General features: G+C 40.1%; 1 protein-coding gene across 5 annotated transcripts; it reads right to left on the bottom strand.

Moving 5' to 3' along the window:
- Positions 1 to 1,667: 1,667 nt before the first annotated feature.
- Positions 1,668 to 24,178, bottom strand: LOC143863646 (F-box/kelch-repeat protein At1g57790-like). 5 transcript variants are annotated; one of them, XR_013240923.1, is made up of 4 exons: positions 23,438 to 24,178; positions 20,327 to 21,689; positions 2,174 to 2,322; positions 1,668 to 1,957 (listed from the first exon to the last, which is right to left on the bottom strand). XR_013240923.1 is itself a non-coding variant. In XM_077374376.1 (3 exons), exon 2 carries the CDS (start codon positions 21,566 to 21,568, stop codon positions 20,357 to 20,359), a length of 1,212 nt encoding a protein of 403 aa, XP_077230491.1. In that variant the 5' UTR covers positions 21,569 to 21,689; positions 23,438 to 24,178; the 3' UTR covers positions 1,668 to 1,957; positions 20,327 to 20,356. The 5 variants fall into 5 exon arrangements, 3 of the variants coding, with proteins under 3 accessions (XP_077230491.1, XP_077230489.1, XP_077230490.1); XR_013240924.1 differs by lacking the exon at positions 1,668 to 1,957 and adding an exon at positions 20,056 to 20,184 and having other exon boundaries at positions 1,972 to 2,322; XM_077374376.1 differs by lacking the exon at positions 2,174 to 2,322.
- Between the last annotated feature and the right edge of the window lie 64 nt (positions 24,179 to 24,242).

The following is a 24,242-nucleotide window of genomic DNA, read 5'->3' on the forward strand; positions in this document are numbered from 1 at the left end:
AATATATATATATATATATATATATATATATATATATATATATATATATATATATATATATATATATATGGGAAAGGTGTGCGTACTCGGTCGGGTTAAAAATAGTGGGGGCCCACATTTTTGGGGTGATCCGAACCATTCATTTGAAAGGCCCTTACCTAGATAGGGTGTCCACAAAAAATCAGCCCCATAGGATCATCTTAACCCATCCAACAGTGGAGGGGAAAATGGGCAGATTTGTGGAGAAACTGTGTTTATCCATTTTTCCCCATTTTTCCCTCCACTGTTGCATAGGTTAGGATGATCCTATGGGGCTGATTTTTTGTGGACACCCTATCTAGGTAAGGGCTTTTCAAATGAATGGTTTGGATCACCCAAAAAATGTGGGCCCCCACTGTTTTTAACCCGACCGAGTAGATAAGCTTATCTACTCGACCGAGTACGCACACCTTTCCCTATATATATATATATATATATATATATATATATATATATATATATATATATATATATATATATATATATATATATAGAGAGAGAGAGAGAGAGAGAGAGAGAGAGAGAGAGAGAGCTTGTGAGAACAAGTACAAATTAGGGGCGCAACTTCGGTCAGGCTCAACCCGGTTTTGGCTCTGGTTGGGTTGGCATTTTCTTGGGTTAGGGTTGCGAAAAGCGGGTTCGGAAAAGCCAACCTGTATTTAATTTCAGGTTGGGTTAGGGTTGAGCCCTTGGCAACCTGACCCGACCCGACCCGACCTCCATCCTCTAATTTTCTTATGATTTTGTTAGGATTATGCTTTTTTTGTATTTTCTATTTGGCCCTAGATAAACTCGAATTCAACCCAACCCCATTTGGAGGTGGGTTGGGTTTGGGTTGACCATCCTCAACCCGAGGCTCAGGTTGGGTCGGGTTAGGGTTGAGGGAATGCTATCTCGGGTTTGGCTAGACCCGAGTTGCATCCTTAGTACAAATGGGTGTTCAAAGATGTTAGTCACCACCAGGATTCATGTTTAGAGAGAGAGAGAGAGAGAGAGAGAGAGAGAGAGAGAGAGGGGTTGTACTGGTGGTGTACCGGTTGTGGCATAGTGCATCATGTTTCTTTAGATATCTATTCTTTGTAAAAGAATATTTAATGGACTAAACTAAAATGGTGAGCTGGGACCGGCCAAGGAATGGAAACTTAAGACTGGAGAGAGAGAGAGATGTTCCTAATAGGGTTTTAAGGAGATATGAGGGAGGCTAATTTAAAGATAAATTTACATTTTAGGAGAGAGAATGTAAAGATAGAGATTTTCTAATTTAAAGAGATTTAAGGAGATGTAATTAGAGATTTTCAAACATTTATGTCCAAAAGAAAGCAAAACGGCCCAAAATCTAATGAAATGGGAAAAAAAAACTCAAATCAAAGTAAATCCCAATTCTCTTTTGCAATGTAAAACAATCAATAACAGAAAATTATACGACAAAAATGATTTGTATTACTAGTAAAATTCAAATCATACCAAAATAGGAAGTGATATCATATGTTCATAGACTATTACAAAATGGTAGAAAAAAGATTAGAAGTGGGATTTCTGTCTTTCCTCAAAGACTATTGCAAACGATAGAAAATTTCTTATTTCCTGAAGAAAACCAAAAGGAAGATTGATCTTGAAAGTGAAGTGAAGTTATGGTAATTTTAGACGTGGGTCCAAAAAAATACATAGAGAAGCTTTCGAGAAATTGAAACATAAGTTGGTACTCTAAATTTCCCTTATTACAAGTAACACTCCCTCCCTTCCTCCCTCTTCATTGTGGTACCATGCACTTTAGAAAATCTTAATGGTATTTGCTAGGGACCATCGCAGAAGGCATTTTGCGGACCGGTTGTTGCATGACAGAGCAGCCACATAGGCTCACTTTTTACCAGATTGCCTTAATCATTCATCAAAATACAGCAGTGCTGATAACATTTCCCTTAAACAAGCAGAGCACGAAAAAAAAATGTTAAATAACTTTGAATCTGAACAAAAAATACAATGCAAAATATTATTCACAAAACCGAACATGGCAAAATAATAATTTAACCAAAAATGAAAATAAATCCTATCATAAAACTTTTCCTTTGGCTCTACCTCCTTAAATATAATAACTTCCTAAAAAGCCTCAAAATCAGAAAGGATAGGAATTTACTACAAATAATATAAACTGAAAAACTGAAATATCTTCATCCTAGCAGCCTTGCTTTGGGATGATAGAAACTCAAACTAACAAAGAATTTTGACCCTTGTAGAGCTCGTCCAGATCGAAAGTCTTGATCCCCAGATTGCCTTCTTTTGATCCTGACATTTTTACAAACACCTCATCAACATGTTCTACTTCACAAATCAATAATAGCATAATGCAATCAGCAAGCTACAAATTCGTGAGTTCATAGATGAGCATACTTAAATTATCATATCATATATTTCGAAATCCTAAATTCCAAGGTAGAGGAAGTCGTGAATATCACTGTTACAAGCTCACCTTTGGTCCATAACTCGCTAAGGGCAAAATCCATTACTTAGTTCGGTTAATGATTGATCCAACAAGTTCTTGGTTAATTTGGATGAATCAAATGAATTTTGATCGACCAAGTACGGCCAACTGGGTCAACTTGAGGTAGACCAAGTCAATGATAGACTCAACAAGTTTTGAATGTAGAGAAATTTCATGAAAGAGGGAAGCAAGAAATGGAATTAACCACTAAGTTTAGATGTTTGTAAAAGAAGCCTTTGATCGCAAAAGATCTCCCACAACCACTAAGTTGAAAATTTTGCAATCACCCCACAGCTGATATAAGATGAAAAGGGAAATAAAAAACTCGAAAAACATGAGTAACAAAGCTGCTTCCGCAATTACGGTGGAGAGAAGGGGTGGCTGACGGACAGTTGTCAATGATGAATAGAAAATGGGTGGTTCATCAGGGACACAATGATGGCTGTAAGATGCTTGTGTGACAGGAAAAAGAAATGCAACGATAGGATGGAGTTGGCATTAACTTGCCTGATAGGAACGATAGGTGAAATGGATTCATGAGAAAACGAGATCATTTCTCCTCTAAGAAGAAATTATCTAATATGAAGCCATGTTCAAATCACTTTGCTCCTTGTGTGTACCAAATGCACAAGAACAGCCCTCTTTGTATATGACATTGACTTAAAACAAAATCATCTACAAATGGGCAGCTTACATCTAAACAAGCTCTGTAGTTTCGATCTTGTCATTGAATGCTGAGCATTTAACAGCTGACTGACAATAAGGGGCATGAGATTCATTTTCTCCAATATCAGTACAAATATGGAAAACAGATAAAATATAAACATGCATCTTTCAATATAAGTCAAGTTAGCTCCCACTCTAAATTGAATGTAGCACAAGGTCAAGAAGGATGCAACACAAGACTAACCCATAGAAGAATACAAACAAAATAGTGTGTAATATAAATCAGCATAGCATGGTCTGTCAGCCACACAGGCTACAACAGTGAGAAAACATATGATCAAATTCAGTTGAAACTAATGGTAAGACGGGCATGGCAAATACCTTTTAGATAAAGAATTGAATCATATGAAGTTCACTCTGATCAAATCATAACTCTATTATCTTGATAAATTAATAACACAGTTCGTGGTATGCTTTTTTTACTCAGTGCTTGAATATCCCAAGAAAAAGTTATAACTGAATATAAAACTCGTTGATATCAGAGCAATGGCAGTGTTAATATGAATTCATTTATTCTGCAGAAAACAAAATTTGATTGGTAGTTTTTTTGAGTTTAAATAAATCCTCTTTGTTCTTTCTTAAGTAACAGCAGACACCTGGGGTTCTAAAAATTAATGTTCATAACACATTGGTTTGTGAACTACATAACACATACTGTTGTTTTGCAATGTTGCAACTACAAAGTACATACCATTGTTTAGCATTGTTGTTTTTACTTTCTTCAAGCAAACCCAAAATCTTTCAAACATGAAAATTAAGATAATAGTAGGGGTTTAGAGGCTGCTTCTTTCCAAAAAAAAAACCCTAGGAGTTTTATTATTATTATTCTTATTATTTAAGGGCATCTGCGGTAAGATATCTGATATCTGATTACAAAAAAAAACCCTGTTACATATAAATCGCTATTTTTTAAGATATCTGATTAATTATGAAATTTGACGTTTATGCAGTTCTTACTTTTCTGGCTACTGGTTTTCACACTGGCAACATTACCTAATACTCTTGTTCACCCCATCATATTGTTGTTCCTTTAAATATTCTGAGTCATGTGGTTGTAAGATCCTATCCTACTGATACTAAAGCAAAAATTAATCCCTATAGTAATACGTACCGAGGATTTGCTCGTTTTAGAAACTCACCCTTCTCAACATAATCCTGCTTTATGGTTTTCTTTCTCATAAAGATTTGATTATGGTTTATCTAATTCAGTTAACATTTCAAATCAGTGTTCATATATCTCCTTGTCATTGCTTCGATTTTAGAGCTATGATTATGTTGGGTTTAGTGTCGTGTTTCTCACATGTTTTGATAGGGTCCATCTTTCAAGTGTCCTGGTTAGACTAAGTGAGTGTGTGCGTGCATGTGTGTTGTTGTTTGTGTGTGTGTGTTGGCGGCCGCGGGGGGGGGGGGGGGGGGGGGGGGCGGCTTAGGTTTAGGCCAAACCTAATTATATAAAATAACTTGTAAAACCTGCCCAAGTAAATTTTAGTTGACTCGGAATAGCGTGATTGATTACCCAGGTTGACACGATGAGTACTTAGTCGACACAGGCATAACTCTGAAGAGTAATAGGAGTTTTGTCTGACTTTGGAAGGCAAAACGTGAACTCGGACAGGAACGCGACCAAAGGTTAAAGGGAGTCAACTCGATCGAGTTGACAATGACGCGGAAGAATTTTGAAACTATGGTTCTCGGAGGTGTCTTTGTTCTTCTTTTGGGGCACGAAACAAGACAGTGTAACCTCATTGAGTTGAAAAATGATAAAGTTACGGGTAGTAGGATTGGGATAATTCCTAGTAATCTTGTATCGTTTATTTCATATAGTGGATGTGGATTAGGCCTTTGAGCTGAAACATGTAAATATTTCCTTCTCTTTGTGCAATTGCCATTTTATGATTATTTAAATAATTGTGGTTTAGATCGGAATAAGCTCATCAATTTCTAAAGATTTTATTTAAAAAATGTTTTTGGCAGGTATCTAGGTCATTTTGAAAAATGAAAAGTAATCAAATGCTGACTAAAATGTGCACTTTTTGTAATTGGGTTCTGTCATGTAATGATGGACAATAAAAGCTTCTATGGAGGCTTTAGATGGTTAAGAAGTAGATGAAGAGCATTGTAGCAGTTTTGTTAGTTTATTTAATTGCTGTGCAACCAAGAACTTGTTCAGAGAAGGGGGTGAAGTCGAAGAAAGGCTAAGATAAATCCCGGACTTAAAAAAAAGATACAAGAAGAGCAAAAGTAGCAGAACATATAAATAAAAATTAAAACTAGGGAAAAAGTGTGTGATCCAAACCTCTCTTTTTTTGAATGACAAAGCATTTCATTGATAAATGACCGAGATGGTCAAATTATAAACAGAAAAATAAAAAAAGTAAGATACAAATAAAAATAGCATCCCCAACACCAAGCTTGCCAGCTAGCTCAAGGCGGGAGGAAATCAAAAGGCTTCAAGCCCTCTTTGGAGACACCTTCTCTAGCAAGCTTGCCGGCTTCTCTATTTGCAGACCTTCTCAAATGCCGATAAGAAATCTCATGACAGCTTACTATGTCTTGGATCTTGTCAAAGAAGGAGCAAATCTCCAAGGGACATTTCATGAACCACTAAGCCAACGGATCACATTAAGAGAGTCCCCTTCCACCACTACCTTGTCCAAGTTTTCTAGCTCCAGGAGCTTGATCCCTTGACAGACGGCTTGCGCTTCAGCTTCAATAGCGTCTACCATTCCTGTGGGACCCGAAAAGTCCACCATACCGATCCCAAATCGTCTCTAAGAAGACCCACAATACCTGAAGGGCCAGGATTCCCAAAACTGGAGCCACCAAAATTGAGTTTTAAAAAACCGGAATCATGGGATCCTGATCCGAACAAAAGCAGAACCTCCTCCACCCATGCCAAAGATCGAAAGCGGACTCAAATATGAAGCACGGCACTATCTTCACCCATGAGATCGTGAGAGCTACCACTTTGGCAAAAAGATAGTCACAACCATGGTTTTAAATTTCGGTTTCGGTACCGGTTTCAGACCACACCGAAATTGAAATTTCGGCTGAAATCCGGCGAAACGATGAAAACATTATTTTATTCAATACTAAATTTCAGCCGAAATTTAGGTAATTTCGGTCAAAATTTCAGTAAAATATTTAATTAATTTAAAAAACAGGTTTTTGGGTGAAATTTAGGAATTTCGGACGAAATTTTGGAAAAAAATGAAATTTCGACCGAAATTCTGAAATTTCGACCGAAATTCTGAAATTGCGGACAAAATAAAATACCGTTTCGGGTACGGTACGTTTCAGTGTCGGTCCCGACCGAAACCCGAAATTTCGGATTTCGTCGAAATTTAAAATCATGGTCACAACTCTAAGCATGCCCTTTGAAGACCAGGGCATTTCTTTCTTTCCATAACACATAAATTGTTGCTAGGAAGGATACATTCCTTAAAATTTCCTCCTTTTTACTCCAAGAACCAAAGACCAACTTTCCAATAGGTCAACTAGTTTGGCTGGAAACACCCATGACATACCTAACCTATCCAATAGTCCACCCCACACACCTCTTGACCATTTTGCAATGCTATAGCAAATTGTCGGTTGTCTCTCCGGCCTCAATGCACATCGTGCGGTGATCAATGATCAGCATTTCGCACTTGCGCTAGAAATCCACCGTTAGAATTCCATCCATAAGAGAAGCCCACCCGAAGGTACAAACTCTAAGCGGAGCTTGGAAAGTCCAAACCTTGGCTACTCTGGAGAGAGGAAGACAAAACACAAGGTGGAAGTAGAAGGATTTAACAGAAAAAAAACCCCTGAGGAGCTCCAGATCCAAACCCCTTTATCCAGACCGGGTTGTTTGACATACCAACCTTCTAAGGCCTCAAGCAACCTAACCACCACCAGATTGAGCTCTCTATCAAAGAAATTTCTTCTATACACCGGCATCCATATTACCTTATTTTCACAACGATCAGAGCACTCTATTACAAACACCTCCTGCGAAGCAACCGTTGCAAATAACTCTGGAAAAATCTCCTTCAATGGTGTTTGCGAGCACAACCTATCATGCCAAAACTTGAAACGGTCCCCTGTATAAACTCTGAATTTAATTCCATCTTGGAATTTTTGTTTGAACCGCAGGATGTCCATCCATACTCTGACCTCTCTGTGTCTATACTTGTCCACAGACTCCCAATGGCCGAAAGTTGACCTATACTTACTTTCGATCACCTAGGCTCATAGATGAGAATACTCCTCCCCAAATCTCACAAGCCATTTACCAAGAAGAGCCTAATTCATCTCTTTTATCTTTCTGATCCTAAGGCCACCGAGTTGATCAGTTTGCAAACTTCTTCCCATTTGACAAGTGGAAATCCCTTCTTGTCGGTACCCCCATAAGAAACTTCTTTGAATTTGCTCCAATCGGTTCACAACACTCATGGGGCATTTGGAAAGGGATAAATGATACACTGGAATATTAGCCAACACAACCTTAATTAGAGTTATGCGACCTCCTCTCGACACTAAATTTCGCTTCCAAGTGTCTAGTCTTTTCTCAATTCTCCCAACAATAGACTCCCAAAACACCTTCTTTGGTCTCCCCATTCCCAAAGGCAAACCAACGTAAATGGAAGGGAGATTATCCACTTTGCAGCCCATAATCCCTGCAATTCCTTGCACCACTTCAAAATCAAGGTTAATACCAAAGACTTAATTTATGAAAGTTCGTTCTTTGAATGGATACCAATTCATAGCATCTCAAAATGGATTTGAGATTCATAATCTTTACCGGATCGGACGAGCTGAAGAGGAGAGTATCATCTACAAACTACAAGTGAGATAGAATGGCCCCATTCTCTCCAATCTTAAACCGATCTATTAGCCCCTTAGCACTTCCTTTTTCCATCAACCTACGCAGAGTCTGAGCCACTATGACAAAAAGAAAAGACCACAACGGATCTCCTTGTCTAAGACCTCTGGAAGACTTAAAAAAGCCTTTAGGGTCACCATTGATGATGACAAAAAAACCACGCAGATGATAAGCATTTCATTATCCACAATCTCCATTTACTGCCAAACCCCATTCTACCTAGTAAGTAATCGAGGCAATCCCATTCTAGTCGATCGTAGGCTTTTTCCATATCCAATTTACAGACTCTACCCCTTTCTCCTAACTTAGAGTAACAATCCACGACCTCGTTTGCAACCAGGGAACAATCAAGAATTTACCTATCATGTATGAAGGTAGACTAACTCCGCCTGTGCAGCCACACAAGGAGGAGTTGGTCTAATGTAAAAAGAATGTGCGGCCACTAACTCCACCAAGAAGCAACATGTGCATAAGATGAGCGTAGAGGAGAAGCGAATGCTTAGATGGATGTGCAGCCACACAAGGTTAGATAGAATTAAAAATGAAGACATTCGTAAAAAGGTGGGGGTGGCACCAATTGAGGAGAAGATGAAAGAGCACCGCTTAAGATGGTTTGGACATATCCAACGTAGGCCTTTGGATGCTCCAGTGAGAAGAGGCGGCTCGTGCCAAATTGATAGAGTAAAAGAGGTAGGGGCAGACCGAAAACAACTTGGGTAGAAACAACAACTTGGGTAGAAATAGTGAGGAAAGACTTGATAGCTAGGAACATAACAGAGAACATGACCTTGGATAGGATAGAACGGAAGAAAATGATCCACGTAGAAGAACCCAACTAGAGCCGAGATTAGAGCCGGGTAGATTCCTTTTACCTTCTTCATGAAATTTTTCTGACGGATTCATTTAGCCGGCCCCAACTAGTTTGGGACAAAGGTTTTGTTGAGTTGAGTTGATTTGTATGCATGGTTTTAAATTTCGGGTGGAGACCGACACCAAAATCAACAATACCCGAAATGGTATTTTATTTCGGTCGAAATTTCTTTTTTCCCCGAGATTTCACGCAAAAACTTGTTTTTTTTTTAATCAAATTAATATTTTTCCGAAATTTCGACCGAAATTTATACTGAATAAAATAGTATTGTTTTGGTTTCGCCAGATTTCGGCCGAAATTTCAATTTCGGTTGGGTCTGAAACCGGTACCGAAACCGAAATTTAAAACCATGGTGGTATGAATGTAGACTGGCTAGGAAAAACATCAAGGGGGGGACTATTTTCAATCACTCCGCTAGGACTTCGCTAAAACCTTGTACAAACAGCCCACCAAACTAATAGGGTGGAAATCTGCTACTTTCGATGCCCCTTTCAGTTTGGGAATCAAGGCAATGAACGTAGCACCCGTTCCCTTATCTAGATCCATTCCATCATGAAATTCTTTGAAAAATCACAAAATGTCAGCTTTGAAAGAAGGCAAGGTAGAAACCATCGAGTCCCAGAGCTTTATCCCCACATAAGGAGAATACCCCTTTTCTATTTCCTCCTCTGAGAAAGACCTTTCAAGTGTGATTCTGTTATCCTCACACAGACATCCAAACTTTACATTCCCAGGAACAAGGCGACTTATCTTTTCATATGAGTATAGCCGCTTATAAAAATCCAAAATTTCTTCAATTAATTCCTCCTTTTTTCCATTATTGACTCATTTACCTCCAAAGAGCCAATTCTGTTACCACGCCTTCTTGCACTTGCTATTCCATGAAAATAAGTCGTTTTTCTTGTCTCCTTTTAACCACGCCACCCTTGATTTTTGTCTCCAAGTGATTTCCTCATGAAGAGGAGTATTATTGTACTCTTCTTTCAGGCGCACAACCTCCTCCACATCCTCTCTACTAGCTGAACCATCGTCCTCTTTACTTGTAATCTCCTTTATTCTAAAAAGAACCCACGACTTTCTCTTCCCAACCATCTGTGATGCAGGACAATACCTAAACGAGGGAAAATCCTAGACTCCTAATGGGATAATGGCTTCTAGGAAAGTTTAGGGCTAACTCTTAAGAGGCTAAAGACACCTACTGGGTAACTAGGGTTGATTTAAGGCAGAATTAATTGGCGGACAGCAGCAATATTGAGGCTTAAATTTGCATTAAATAATGAGAAAGAACACAATTAGCATGAAATAAACTTTAAACAAATTAGTCGACAGTTAAAGGGTCCTTCGGGTAACTAGTTATGGGCAAAATTAGGCTAAAACGGGGTTTTAAACGTGCGACCAAGTAGAATAATTAAAACAGTACCAAAACCTATGAACTAAAACTTAATTTGATGAGAAATCAGCAATAATCCAATGAAAAAAAAGTAATAAATTTCTGCAGCAACAAAACGGGGTCAAATGGGTCCAATTTAGGCTAAAAGGGTATTTTGGTAATTTGGACAGATCTAGAAATTCTGGGTAAACTGCTGTGGGTTGAAAGATAATAGGTTTAAATGATGAAATAAATGAGATTTTCAGGTTTAGTGGGCTGCTACGTTGGTCGATTACACTTTCAATCTCCAAAAGCAAATTTTAGGGCTTGAAAGGTGTGAAAATTTGATTAGCCTCGAAAGGGGTTGTAAAACTATGAATTTTGATTGTTATAGCTAAGGTTTAATCCCAAAATAAGTCCTTCAAAGTTTCAAGATGAGATCTTAAATGATGTAGGAGATATTTGGATTTTGGGTTTTTGTATTTTAGGGTTCAAGAACACACAAAAATTGAAGAACTAATGACTTACTTGTTTATGGCTGATTTGAGAGGAGAATAGAAGTGAGAAGTGAGAAGATGAGAGGGGATTGAGAATAATGGCTCCAAGCCACCAAGAAGAGAGAAGAGAAGAAGTTCCAAGCTTCAATAGCTTCTTTTGCAAAAAAAACTTTAATTCCTTATTCAACAGTCAAAAGTCTCTTACATTGCTTTCATAAGATGTATTTAGAAGAAAAGAAACCCTAGAAGATAACTTAAAGTTCAAAACTAATCTCAACCATTCATCTGATCTAAAGTAAAACTAAATAAAGATAAAAACTTACCTAAATAGTAATCCCGTAATAGACCTATACCACTTCCTAAAAACACTCATAACTTGCTCAAATCACATCCAAATCATGTGATCTTGGGCCCATTAGATAGTTAATTGAGAAACCTTTCTAATAATACCAAAAACACGCCAAACGGATGAGATTTGATGCCTAAAAAGTAGGCTACAAATAAAATGACGAAAATAGAAAGTAAATAATAATAAAAAAAAGATGACAATGTATGTGACCCATGCAAGAGTCCCCGCCATCAGTCTCATCCACGTCTACGCTTGTAAACCCTTAATCCACGCCCATTGTTGATGTCCCCATCAATCTGATTCTCCGTAATCCATTCCTTTAACTTTCTCTTAGCATAATCCCAATTATCACATCTACAAGTCCAAAAGCCTCATCTTCTTCCCACCATTCTCATAATCTTTCCTCCATCTTGGGGTGTTCCAAACAAGCAATCTCAAATCTGAAATGAGGACCCCAAGACTCCAACCTCAAGTCCAACACAAGGGGTCGATGGTCAGATACAGTATGAGGGACCACTTTTTGACAAACTTTGGGAAAACTACCGAGCCAACAAGGACAAATCATAAATCGATCTACTCTACTACGACTAACACTTCTGGCCCAAGTGAATTGCGCACCCGTTAAAGAAAGATCAATCAATTCATGAAAACTAATAAATTTGACAAAGGCTCTCATATATTGGATAAATTTGCTGCACCCCATCCTCTCCTCTATCATTCTTATTTCATTGAAGTCCCACCTGTACACCAAGGGTTAGACTGCTTCTCTAACTGATTCCAACTCCTCCCATAGTAGATGTTTTTCCTCCCTTATTATTGGGACATAAACACCTGAGAATGTCCACAATGAATTATTACACAGGTTTCTTAGAACAACTGACACAGAAAAGCTACAATTCCATGAGTCAGATAACTCCAAAGTAGATGCATCCCATGCTCCTAGGATTCCTCCTTATGCTCCTACTTCATCCAAGGCCACAAAATCCCAGTGACTTTGTAACCCCAGACCTATGGTCTCTGCCCCGTTCCAATTTGACATCTTAGTCTCTTGAATGCACAAAATTTCTGGTTTGCAATTCCTAACCAACTCCTTGACATGAACCTTTTTTCTCTAAAGAGCCCAATCTGTTCACAATCCAAGATAGAATCTTCACTGATTACGATTTCTATATTTTCCTTTCCCCTAGGAATAATTTCTGCCTCCCATTTCTTTTCCTTTTGCGTTCAACTTTCTTTGGTTTACCCTCTCATAGTTAATCACTGATTGTAACCTCGTTAATTCCCTTAACATCTTTGTCGCTTCCAAGTTGTTCAAGTCCGACGAGTCTCTTTGATGGAATTCTCTTACTTCTGCCTGTCTGAACAAGCCCCTCAAAACTCTTCCAAACCGACAATAGCTAGCTCCAATATCTTACTTGTTAACAAAACATGATTTACGAAAATATCAACTGTCTTCTTCCGGATTCTACCAAGCAATCATGAGTGTTTCCTCCGATTGAGGCACTATCGCCAATCCGTCAAAATCCCCATCATCCTCTGATTCCGTGCTCCCCTCTACCACTGCCAGAGACCCATACTCATGTTAACTGAAAACTGTTGGATCTGGCTTTGGATCTAAAACTGCTCAGGCATCAAATCTATTTTTGGGAATGGGAATCCTTGTGCCTTCACCTGCACTTTGCATGTCACCAACGAAGGAAACAATCCATACTGATAGCTATTATATAAACCATGCGTACCTTTCGGGGGGGTTAGTCGTGCGTGATTTTTGGTCACTCTGGGAATACTTGGGACTCCTGGTAATTCTAGGAAAGTCCAGCGGATTGTTGGTCACTCTGGGAATGCCTAGGACTCCTAGAACAGGGATTTCAGAGTGAAGAAATGAGGATTCTTAAGTCCTAAAAAAAGTCTTACATTTTCATTTGTCACTATTACCATAGGGAGTTTGGGAGTTTGTGGACCCCAATTAGGGGACCAAATAGAAATATTGGGAGAAAATATTCAATAATATTGAAGACAAGAATAGCTACCATCCAACAATTACAGTGCACGACTAGTTTCCTATCTTCTTGCATTTAATTCAATCAAAGTCTCTTGTACTGACTGATCTGAAGAGAATCCAGTTAAAGGCAACAGCCAGGCAGTGTTCTTGGTTGAGCAAAGTGTAAGCCTTGATGGTTACTCTAATGCCAAAAGATTGTTTCAGAGTTAAAATACCCTGAGACATTTCATCAAACGGCTAGTGGGTATCTTCCCCTACTGATCTCCAAACCAAAAACAATAAAAAAGATAAGGCCACAACTTCCCACAGAACTATTGATACAATATTTTTCCATATTATTAAACATCAATGCAACATGGATAATGTTTTTTTCAAATTATTAAAAATCAAGCCAAACCGTCATTTACAAGCACTCAAAACAAGATAAAAAATACCAAAAAACAGAGAACCCATTCAACAAACAAGAACCCAAAGTCCTCAGCAAATAGCATATGAGTCATCTGTGTATTCCTTTTGCAAAACGATCGATGACAGAAAAAGGCCCAAAAATACATATGTATTTCTGCTGTAAAAAGCCCCACAAATAGCGCAAGAGAGAGAGAGAGAGGGAGGCTCCTTCCACTGCCTTGAGTGCTGTTCGGAGTGGGTTGGGCAAGGAGAGTGATTTGAGAGAGATGGCTACTAAGGTTGAGGAAAAAGAGTGATTTGAGAGAGATGGCTGCTAGGGTTGAGGAAGGAAAGTTATTTGCTCGGTGGAAAAAGAGAGGCTGCAAGGGTTGAGAAGAGAGAGCAATTCGGTCGATGTTTCAAGTTCCACCCTTCCAGACGGGATTTCCGTATAACGATTTTACTAAGCGCTAGGGTATTTTGGGGATTCTTTACACAAAATCCCTACCCATCAGACTAACACTGTATTTGAGAGTGGGAGCGGAAAATCGCGCCCGACTAACCCGGCACTCCTAAAGTCCAACCTAGTCCAAAAGAGTCTAGCGCGACTAACCCCCCCTTCCTGTCTAGACTAATTGCTGATTGAAGCAGAAGCTGCCGCATTATACTTAGATTGGACCAAAGCATGGGCAACCTCGATCTCTGCTCGAGAAGATGAACCAGCAATCTTTTTAGAAGGGACTCTCACCACAGCATCTTCCTTAGCTGGAGAATGAACTGAGAATGAAGGCCATGACCTCCCGAAAGAAAGACTCCTTCTCGTCATAAATTTGAGCAGGTAGACCATGGAGTTATATACTGTAGAGAGAAAGGGACAAGCTCTCTTATAAAGCCGGAGGAGCATTTTTACAAGCTTTACTGTTTGTCATTCCTTCTGAGGGCTCATTCCTCTCCCCTCTTGATTCCCACATTATCCCCCCAACATCCCTTCGATACCGAGTCAACCCAGTACTGTCTGAAAAGGTATTTAGCCCAATAAGGTTTGAGAAATTCTCCACGCACACTTCACATCGCCTCTCTCCTATATGCATATGGCCCACTAAGAAACTTGCCAATCCAAAGTCAACATCATCAGACCACTACTATGCTTCTGATTCCCACTCTCCATTGACTTCACAACAAAATTTTGAATTTCTATCCACCCATAGCCCTCCATTGGTCCCCTCACTACTTATTAGCATACCAGCTCTGAGGTCCTCTTTATGCAACTTCCACCGCTCACCCGAATCCACGTGTCTCTCAACTTTTTCCCCTTGATCTTCGAAATACCTTGCAGGGTACTCAAGTGGCCTTTTATCTCCACCTATCACCTCCTCCTCACCAGCTAGCAACATATCTTGACAGGTCACCTCCACATGTCCATTTTCTACCAGCTGGGCTGAATCAACGCAAGATAGCACTGGTAATTCGAAACTCTCTGCGCTGGTTTCACTATCCAGCGCATTTTCCACCGTCGATCCATGTGCAACAAATCCCCCCTGTCCCACCATATTCGACGCCCAGCCACTATCTTTTCCTCTCGCCATTCTTTTTTTGGTCCCCTCATATCTTACAAAGGTCTTCGCCCTATCAACTGTGATCCAGCAGTAGAGATCAACAAAAATTGGAGATGTGCCGAGTGGGGTTAGGGATGAAGTTATGCTGACGATGGTGAGATGGCGGAGGAGGGAACTGTTGGTAGGGGTGGGGCAAAGGAGTATGGTAGTGGAGGTGGGGGTGGGGCGGTGGTGGAGAATGAGGTGGGTGAGGGTTAGGATTAGAGTTATGGTTAGGATGGCGTGGCGGTGGAGTAGGGTAGTGGGGGTGGGGGTCGGGCAGTGGAGGAGGAAGATGAGATGGAGGCGGGTTAGGGTTGGAGCTAGGGATGGGGTAGTGGGGCGGTGGAGGAGAGCAGTGGTGGTGGTGTTGATGGGGGGGTGGAGGTTCCATCGTGGTTCCTCTTTCATACCTCTCTCTGGGATTTTGGATTTTCTATGGTTAGGGTTTCCAAAGATCGGTTCCTCTTTAAGATCTCTCTCTCTCTTATGGAGATGTGCCGGTGCGATCGAACAAATCCTCAAGAGGATTGAAGGTCCATAGGGTACGACGTCAGCAAGTGTGGAGGTCTGCTGATGTTGAGGCTGATCGGCTGGCCCACCAGGGAGCCTCTAGACCGCCACTTGGAGTTCTTTGACTTCCGTCCCCCTTGAGATCGCTCTCTTTGTTTTCCTCCAACACATACTTCCTATGTGAGAGCGAGACGCTAGTACCGAGTAAGCTACCTCAATCCCTAAAAAGTATCGAAGATGGCCAAGATCTTTTATGAAGAACTCTTTCTGCAAAAAAATCTTCAATTGCTGAATGTCAACTGTGTCACTCCCTGTGATAATAATGTCATCCACATACACTATAAGGAGTACATGACCAGCCCCTGACTGATGGCTGAAAACTGAATGGTCAACTGCACACTGCCTCATGCCATATCTCATGATGCCCTAAAAAGTATCGAAGATGACCAAGATCTTTTATGAAGAACTCTTTCTACAGAAAAATCTTCAATTACCGAATGTCAATTGTGTCACTCCCTGTGATAATAATGTAATCCACATACACTATAAGGAGTACATGACCAGCCCCGACTGATGGCTGAAAACTGAATGGTCAACTGCACACTGCCTCATGCCATATCTCATGAGGGCCTCACTGAACCTCCAAACCAGGCTTAAGGGGACTGTTTGAGACCACAATGATTTCCGAAGCCCATATACGGAGGAGGACATCTTCCCCTGAGCAACATAACCAGGAGGTTGCTCCATGTACACCTCCTCAGCCAAATCTCCATAGAGGAAGGCATTTTCTACGTCTAGCGGATATAATGGCCAGCCATGATTGACTATAAGAGAAATAAAAACGCGCACTGATGGAATCTTCGAAACAGGAGAGAGGGTCTCATGGTAGTCAATCACATAGGTCTGTGCGTATCCTTTGGCAACCAAGCGTGCCTTAAGGCGCTCAACCGTCCCATCTGAAAAATATTTGATGGCAGAGACCCATCTACAACCAACAGGGTGACCACCAGGAGGAGGGGGAACCTATATCCTAAGAATGATTGGCCCTAAGTGCATCCATCTCGCTGTCCATAGCAAAACGCCACCCAGGGTGAGCAAGAGCCTCCTGTCCAAAATTAGGCAAGGAAACAAAAGACAAAGAGGAGACAAAAGCACGAAATGAAGGGGTAAGATGATCATACGAAACATAAGATGAAATAAGATGAGCAGTAGTGCGTGAACGAGTGTGTGAGGCAATAAGAGCATCTACAGCTACATCAGAAGAAAGAGAAGGTACCTGAGGGTTAGAGGCCAGGATCTCCGGCTGAAGAGACGACGCCTCGATAGGAGATGGAGGAGGATCTGCTCGCTAATGCCGCTGATAGACCCTCGTAGTAGCGGGCGGAAGAGGAACTGCCGAAACCTGGGAAGGAAAGGTCTCCGACAAGGGCATCTAAGGGAGGAAGATCCGGAGAAACCAGGTCAGGAAGAACCGGAAAGGGGAGAGGGAGACATGAAGGAGAGATAGGAGCGCCATGCGCAGGAGGAGAGAAGAAGGAAAGAGACTCGATAAGACAACATTTGCGGATACAAAAAGACGGCGAAATCCAGGGCTGTAACACTTGTAACCCTTCTAAGTACGAGAGTGTCCCAGAAAGACACAATGATCGGCCTGGTCCAAGGAGCTGCTGGCGAAAAGGTAAGAAGTCTGATCCCAAGGAGTGAAGGTAAAGAATAGCCCTGCGTTGGTCCCGCTGACGAGCAAGGACGATGAGATAAGAGGTAAGAGGCATGAAAGCGTCCAACTGCTGGCAAAGAGAGGCGAAGAGGGCTAGAGTGGGTGGGCAGAGAGTCATTCCCACGCTCAAGGTACATACTGTGAATAAGTAGCAAAGATACGTGTAAGGTTATAAACCACAGATTAAAGCAGAGCAGTGTGAACCCAAATAGCCTTGGCCGAGGGCAGGCTCATCATCAGTCGTGCAACAGCAGGAACCATACTCTGCCTGAGGAGGGTGCGGATTATAGCATCGCCCTACCGCCATCTATCATAGGACGGGTCTGAAGAGGAAGGAGGATCACGCTCAATAAGGGACACCCAACCCTTGGCAAGAAAATAGGTCTCAACAGCGTAGCGCCAGCTGAGATAATTGGAGCCATCCAATTTCTCAGAGGTCATCTGAGGAAAAGACTGCTCCAACGAGGGAGAATAGGATGAAGGAGAGTAGCTCGAGGAAAGAGTCGTAGGTAGAGTGGAGGCATTGTCAGCAGGGACGGGCTAACATGGGGATCCGGGAGAGCAGGAGGATCTATGATAACTAAAGATCAGAGAGAGAGACCCACAGCCACACTAGCAAGAAAGAACAAGAAAATGAGGAAAAGACAAGAATCATGCGAGAGGTCCGCAAAGAAGACCGCGGCTCCAATAAAGAGGGATGTTAAAACAAGATATATCCGGCGAAGACATAATGAGAGAGATGAATCGAAGAGAATGGGCCAAAATCGGAGCCGCAAACATAAGAAAAAAAAAGGTTTGTAAAGAGGATTTAGGTCATGAGAAGAGGGTTAGAAGGGGGAAGAGAAGAAGGGAGGATAAGAGGGAGAGAGAGAGAGAGAGAGAGAGAGAGAGGGGAGGTGAAACAAGAGGGGTGGGGTGGGGGGGCGAGAAGAAACAGGGAGGTCGGGGAGGTAGGGGGTAATTTACGGGGGCAAGGGGGGAACAGGGAGGTCGGGGGGAGGGGGTTATTTACGGGGGGTGGGGAGGGGAACAAGGAGAGGGGAGGGAGGGGACGGTTTACGGGGGGTGAGAGGGGGTGTGGAGGTCAGAAGGAAGGGGGGAGGTTATTTACGGGAGGGGCAAGGGGACTTTGGGCCGGGTGGAGGTCCCGACAGGGGAGGGGGGGCTGGTGAGCGAGGGTAGAGAGGGAGGAGGAGGAGAGAAGATGCATAGGGTTAGTGTTTTAGAAGAAAAAAAAAAGAAGAGGAATAAGAAGGGGAAGGAGGAACGATGTTGGTCCCTAGGGATCCAAACCCTAGGGCTCTGACACCATGTGGAAGGAGAAGAGAAGAGAAGAGAGTGGAAAGAAAGAGTGAGTTGGAGTATCTCCCCCTCAATTATGTATTTATATAAAGACAGAAGATAAAATGACCACTATGCCCTTAGGCAACATACACACATACACACATCTAACATATTTGTTAGAGGTAAATCAATATTTTTATGATATCTGATTAATTATGAAATTTGAAGTTTATGCAGTTCTTACATTTCTAGCTACTAGTTTTGATATTGAAAACACCACCTAATACTCTTGTTTCCTAAGTGTTTTGATGGGTTCCATCTTTCAAGTGTCCTAGTTAGACTAGAAAAGAGATAGGGGGCTTAGGTCTAGCTCAAACCGAAGTATAGTTGGGGCTCTACTAATTAATGCTCCATATCTCGTATATCTTAATGCTTAGACAAGGAACCAACATTGTTCCTATGCTGATAATTTATACTCTAATTGTTTCTAATACTTAAAACAAAAATCCAGTGATATATGAGAGTACCTTCTTAGGAAACGTTGTTAAAGTACATACATGTGAACAATAATGTTGTTTAAGGTACATACTGTAGGTAAGTACATGATGTATGCAGGTACGTAGTAAATGTTGTTTGGTCTTTTTAGTGGAAGTCGTTGTGGTGGTCGCAGTAACCATCTAGTGTGGCAGTGGCAACGGAACCAATGGAAGATGCAGGAAGGGTAGCAACACTAGACGAGACACCCTCCTGGCAGTAGTAGTAAGAGGTTATGGGGTTTTTTCTTGCTTGACAAATAAGTATAAAACCAGGTGCACCATTTCCGTGGGCAGGGCAAGGACAAAGGGTTGGGCAAAAGAAGTGACACATTGCTAGGGTAGGGGAGGGACAACACCTATCTTGTAATTAATACTCGCTAATACCTTATATAAAATGCGGCCACTAGCTGTAACGACCCAGATTTTCAGAAACACCAACAATATTAATCATTAGAGCCCCAACGGTATATAATATTACTCGTAAACCTTATGAAGAGGGTGAGAGAGTTAGAGAGAGGTTATCGTCAGTGTTTCAAAAGGCGACTTATACAAAACTTTTTATGGGAGGTCATAGCTTTTTTTAATGGGAGGTCATAGCTTGCATTGCATATACAAGTGCATCAAATCTCAATACAGCTTTGAGTTTGGACAGAATACATCCGAAGGATCATTAGTTACAGGCACTTTTCTCTCAATTCCAAGATGTAAGATGTAGTGGATATTGCAATCATGATATCTTAATTATCTACTACTATGAAGTAAATAGAATGATTTCTAAATAACAAAAATATAAATACAACAATATATTGAGTTGATATTCATACCCTTCTCTTTCTTAGAAAATCATTCAATGAATGGCACAAGTCGTATGGATTGTAGCAGCCTCTAAAAAAATTCTCAATGGAGAGATGGTGGAAGATACTAAAACTAAGGGGTGGAAATATCAACGCCACCTATGTAGAAAAAATAAAATTGTATACAAATGCAGATTATAGAAAAGGAATGAATGGTACTAAATATCAAACTGAAGCTTTTTTTCTCTAACAAATTATTGTTCAATTAAAATAATATTCAAGATGTTCATTGTATGCATACCTTATCAAACCATTCGGGCAATTCAACCATTCACCAGTGGAGCAATTCATGCGAAGGTTTAGACCAGCTGGGTTGAATCCAGGTGCTAAAGCGATACCCCTTAGTCTGAGAAAAATCTTTATAGGGAAAGAATCTGCGGTCCTCAAAAGAGTAGAATACGGAACAATCTTCGCCACCACATAATAGAGGGAAAAAAATCTTATTTTGCATTCCTTCCACGGGAATGATTGTTGAGAAAGATGATTTGTGACTAAGGAACATCGTTTGATCTCCCATTGAGTCAATTTCTTCCCATATCATCTCAGAACGATTCAAGCAGAAAATTTTAATTAACCTTCCATGATAACCAATAAACACATACACAAGCTTTCCGCCACACTCTACTAGGAAATTCTGACCAGTAGAGTTTTGCATTAAATCTACCCAGGCATCATTTTCTTCCCAAAACTCCTCGTAAGTGGGCTTTGAAAGTACTGACCAAACACCATTCCTAGGATCAAAAATCCCTAACCGTCCATCCATTCCTAAACAATAGAAAACGTCGTCATAAAAAACCAGGTTACAGTGCGAAGCAGCAAACCATGGATTGCTATCTAAGGTATCAGAAGTCCAACTCTCATCCCCACGACAACAAGTTCGGATAGTAACCGTGGTGGAACCACTACCTTCCAATGCCACAATTTTGCAGTCTGAAGAAGTGAGAGAAGATGAGAAGGCAACGCCATGAAAGCCCTTATCTTCAAACATATCAGGAAGTTGGATTCTTGACTTTGTGAAAGGATTAAAGAAGAAGTATGTGGAGTATTCTTTTTTGGATTGAGACATTAGCAACCAACCATCTTTGGAGTAATGCACAGTAGAAGCTTTTAAGTTTGGGAAGTCGTGTATATTGTGAAATATCTTGCGAATAGGATCGAAGAAACTACACAATTTTCTTCTAGCGCAGATGGACATAAGCAATGGCGTGTTGTCTATGGGACGGACTGGAAGGGCGATCTCTCGCCATATTCTACATAGAGGAGAAAGACGAAGAAGATCCACTCGAAAAAGTCTTAACACAATTAACTCTAAAAGATCCACTGGAAGATCCATCAAGGAAGTCTTCTTAACCCCTTCCTCAGCCATATTTTCCTCCAGATTTTGGAACTTTGTTACAAGCGTCTCTTCTCCTTTGTACAAGTTCTCGTTCATATTTGTTCTTCCTTTGTCACCAGATAAATAAAAATAGATGTTTCCTACCATTGATGGATCAAATACAGAAACATAAACAATTGCTAAGAAGAAGAGAAATATGGCAATTTATGCATTCATTGCATTTCTCTATTCTTCCTCTTCCGCTGCTTCTTCAAATGAACCAATCTACCTGTAGTCGATAAGAATATCAGTAAGCAACCTCTCTCCAACAGTAAAGCTTGGCAAATATTATAAGGACAAATTATACAGGTGACATAATTGTAAATTCATTGGCACAGATTAGGAAATAACATGGCTTTAAATTAGGTATTGCAATAAACATTCACCCATGTTTGTTGTTTAAAAGAGGAAGAACATGGACACCATTAGATTTTCCAAAAAATCTAGTCCACTATCAATTCAATTATGAAACATCCCAAAATATTATGAATTAGTTTTGGATATTTAGAATTGGTTTCAGCCAAGTGAGAAGAGCCCTATAAATACATTGAGTGTCTATTCCCTTTATTAACACACTTATCTGTTCATAACTCATAATTGTATCCATTCTAGAAGTTTGTACATGAAGTTAAAGGACAACCCAGTTTTCTAAGTGCATAAGCCATAAGCTGTGTTGCAAAATGTACATTTCCTACGAAAATGTCCTAAAGAAAATATTATGACCACCATGCTCCTCCAAGTACAACAACTCATTCATATTAACCTCATTTTTTTAAATTTTGTACATGGTATTGACACAATTGAACATTCAAGTATCTCCTACCCAAGGACTGAATATCAAATGAGGCTTTGCTAAGGGATTTCATAGAAATGTAATTCACAGCCACACATGAGTAGTAGTATACCATTTCCAAAGAGGGCAAACAATTACACATTTGTTTTTTTTTTTTAATCAAATGCAAATCATAACTGTAGAGTAAAATGGCTCATAGGATAGGAGCATGATGCTTCTGAACAGAATACAAATTACAACTGTAAATTGTGTCGATAAGAACCTTTCCAGTCTATGATTAAATTGCTCCAGTTAAATGATTCTAGACAGGTTTTGACTGTACATGGCAAAATTTATGGTATGGATTCAAAATCTGGAATCTCATCACTTTTAGAACCTTATAAAAATTGATTTTTCTTTTGAATTCTTACATTCTAACTGCCAGTTAACCTTATTCAACCACTTGAAATTTGATTCAGCCTATAGGACTATTTAACACATGTCAATTCCAATACTGAAGAAGGTTATACTTACTAGTTTCTCATTAACAAATGTCAATGTTTCCAAAATTCAAATGATAGGCATGACTTGTGAAATTTATGATGCTTCAGTATTTTGCCATGAACTGACAACATTTCTTCCCAAAAAGTAATAATAGGAATCACACATGAACTATGCATAACGTACTTTGGAATGGAATCATGTTGTTGAATCCCTCATGCAATGGATCAACTCTAACCTTAAACTCAAATTTAATGACAATAAGAATTTCTTATAAGCTGATACAACTTTACAAGCTCAAAACAAATTATCCAAAATAACTTTGTAAAGGGAAAAATCAGAACAATGAAAGAAACCATCTCATATATTCCATCTTCACAAACCTTGCCAAAACTTTGCTGAAAACAACATGAAATCTTAATCTCCATGAAAATGGAACTAAAATGGAAATGAAGTATAGATCTTTTATTTTTCAAAGAAATTGCAACAATTAGCAAACATCCAGCTCTATTCACACAACCTGTATCAGTCACATTTAGCTAGATCTATATTCCGACTACGAATTAAGAAGAAATACCGGAATCATGAGATTAAAAACTATAATCATGCCTTAAAAACAAAACTCAAGAATCTACCTAACAACTTCTAATCATAGACAGCCGCACGAACACCAAATCGAAACAAGAGCAGGTTAGGGACTTTACCTGATTTGAAGAAAGAACAAAAAAAAAAGAAAATGATCTTCTTCTTTAAAATTCTAGATCTGAAATTGCTCCTCTGAAATTCTCTTGATTCCTAACTGTTGAAGAACTCTTCTGCGCTCGATCGGAAATGGCGACAGATCTCGTCGGAGAACAATGACTTGCCGGAGAAGAAACTTTGAAACGGCACTTGGAGAAAAAGGAGGTCAGATCCTAGCCGTGGCAACTGAGGTAGCTAGATCTGAAAAAAAAACAGAGGAATGGCCGGAACTAAATCGGATCTCAGGCGAGATCGATCGGAGGATAAGAAAAACCGAGAGTTAGAGTTTCAGACGAGGGTTTCTATTTCAGATCTACTCTCTCTCTGTTCTTTTATTTTTATTTTTTTCTCTTCTCAGATCTCTCTCAATCTTCTTTACAAACCTCAGAAATTCCTCCAATACCTTAGATCTAAGAGATTTTTCAAATAATTTGTAATAGATCTAAGAAATAGAGATAGTGATAGAGAAGGAACGAGTTAGGGTTAGAAATTGCAGAGGTAATGACGGAGAAGAAGGTATCAGTGATGAGATACGACCGGAGAAGCTTAGAAGGAAAGAAAATAGGGTAATCAAAGTGAAAATTCCGGCTAGGACTTGGCCGGAATCCGGTGAGATTCCAATCGGAGAAGATGAATATGAGTTTGAGGGATTTCCCTTTTCTCAGATCTCTCTCTCTCTCTCTCTCTGGAGCCTTTTTTACGAAGATGAATAGTCCCCTTCTGCTCTTCGATTTTTTTTATATATTAAAATAGAAATGCTGATAATCT

Source organism: Tasmannia lanceolata, unplaced genomic scaffold, assembly GCF_043159265.1.
Source record: "Tasmannia lanceolata isolate RefF3 unplaced genomic scaffold, GAP_Taslan_0.1 ptg000044l, whole genome shotgun sequence".
Classification (NCBI taxonomy): domain Eukaryota; kingdom Viridiplantae; phylum Streptophyta; class Magnoliopsida; order Canellales; family Winteraceae; genus Tasmannia; species Tasmannia lanceolata.

Excerpts from the sequence above, each read along its gene's own strand:
- LOC143863646 (XM_077374376.1), bottom strand. The coding sequence starts at position 21,568 with ATGGTAGGAAACATCTATTTTTATTTATCTGGTGACAAAGGAAGAACA.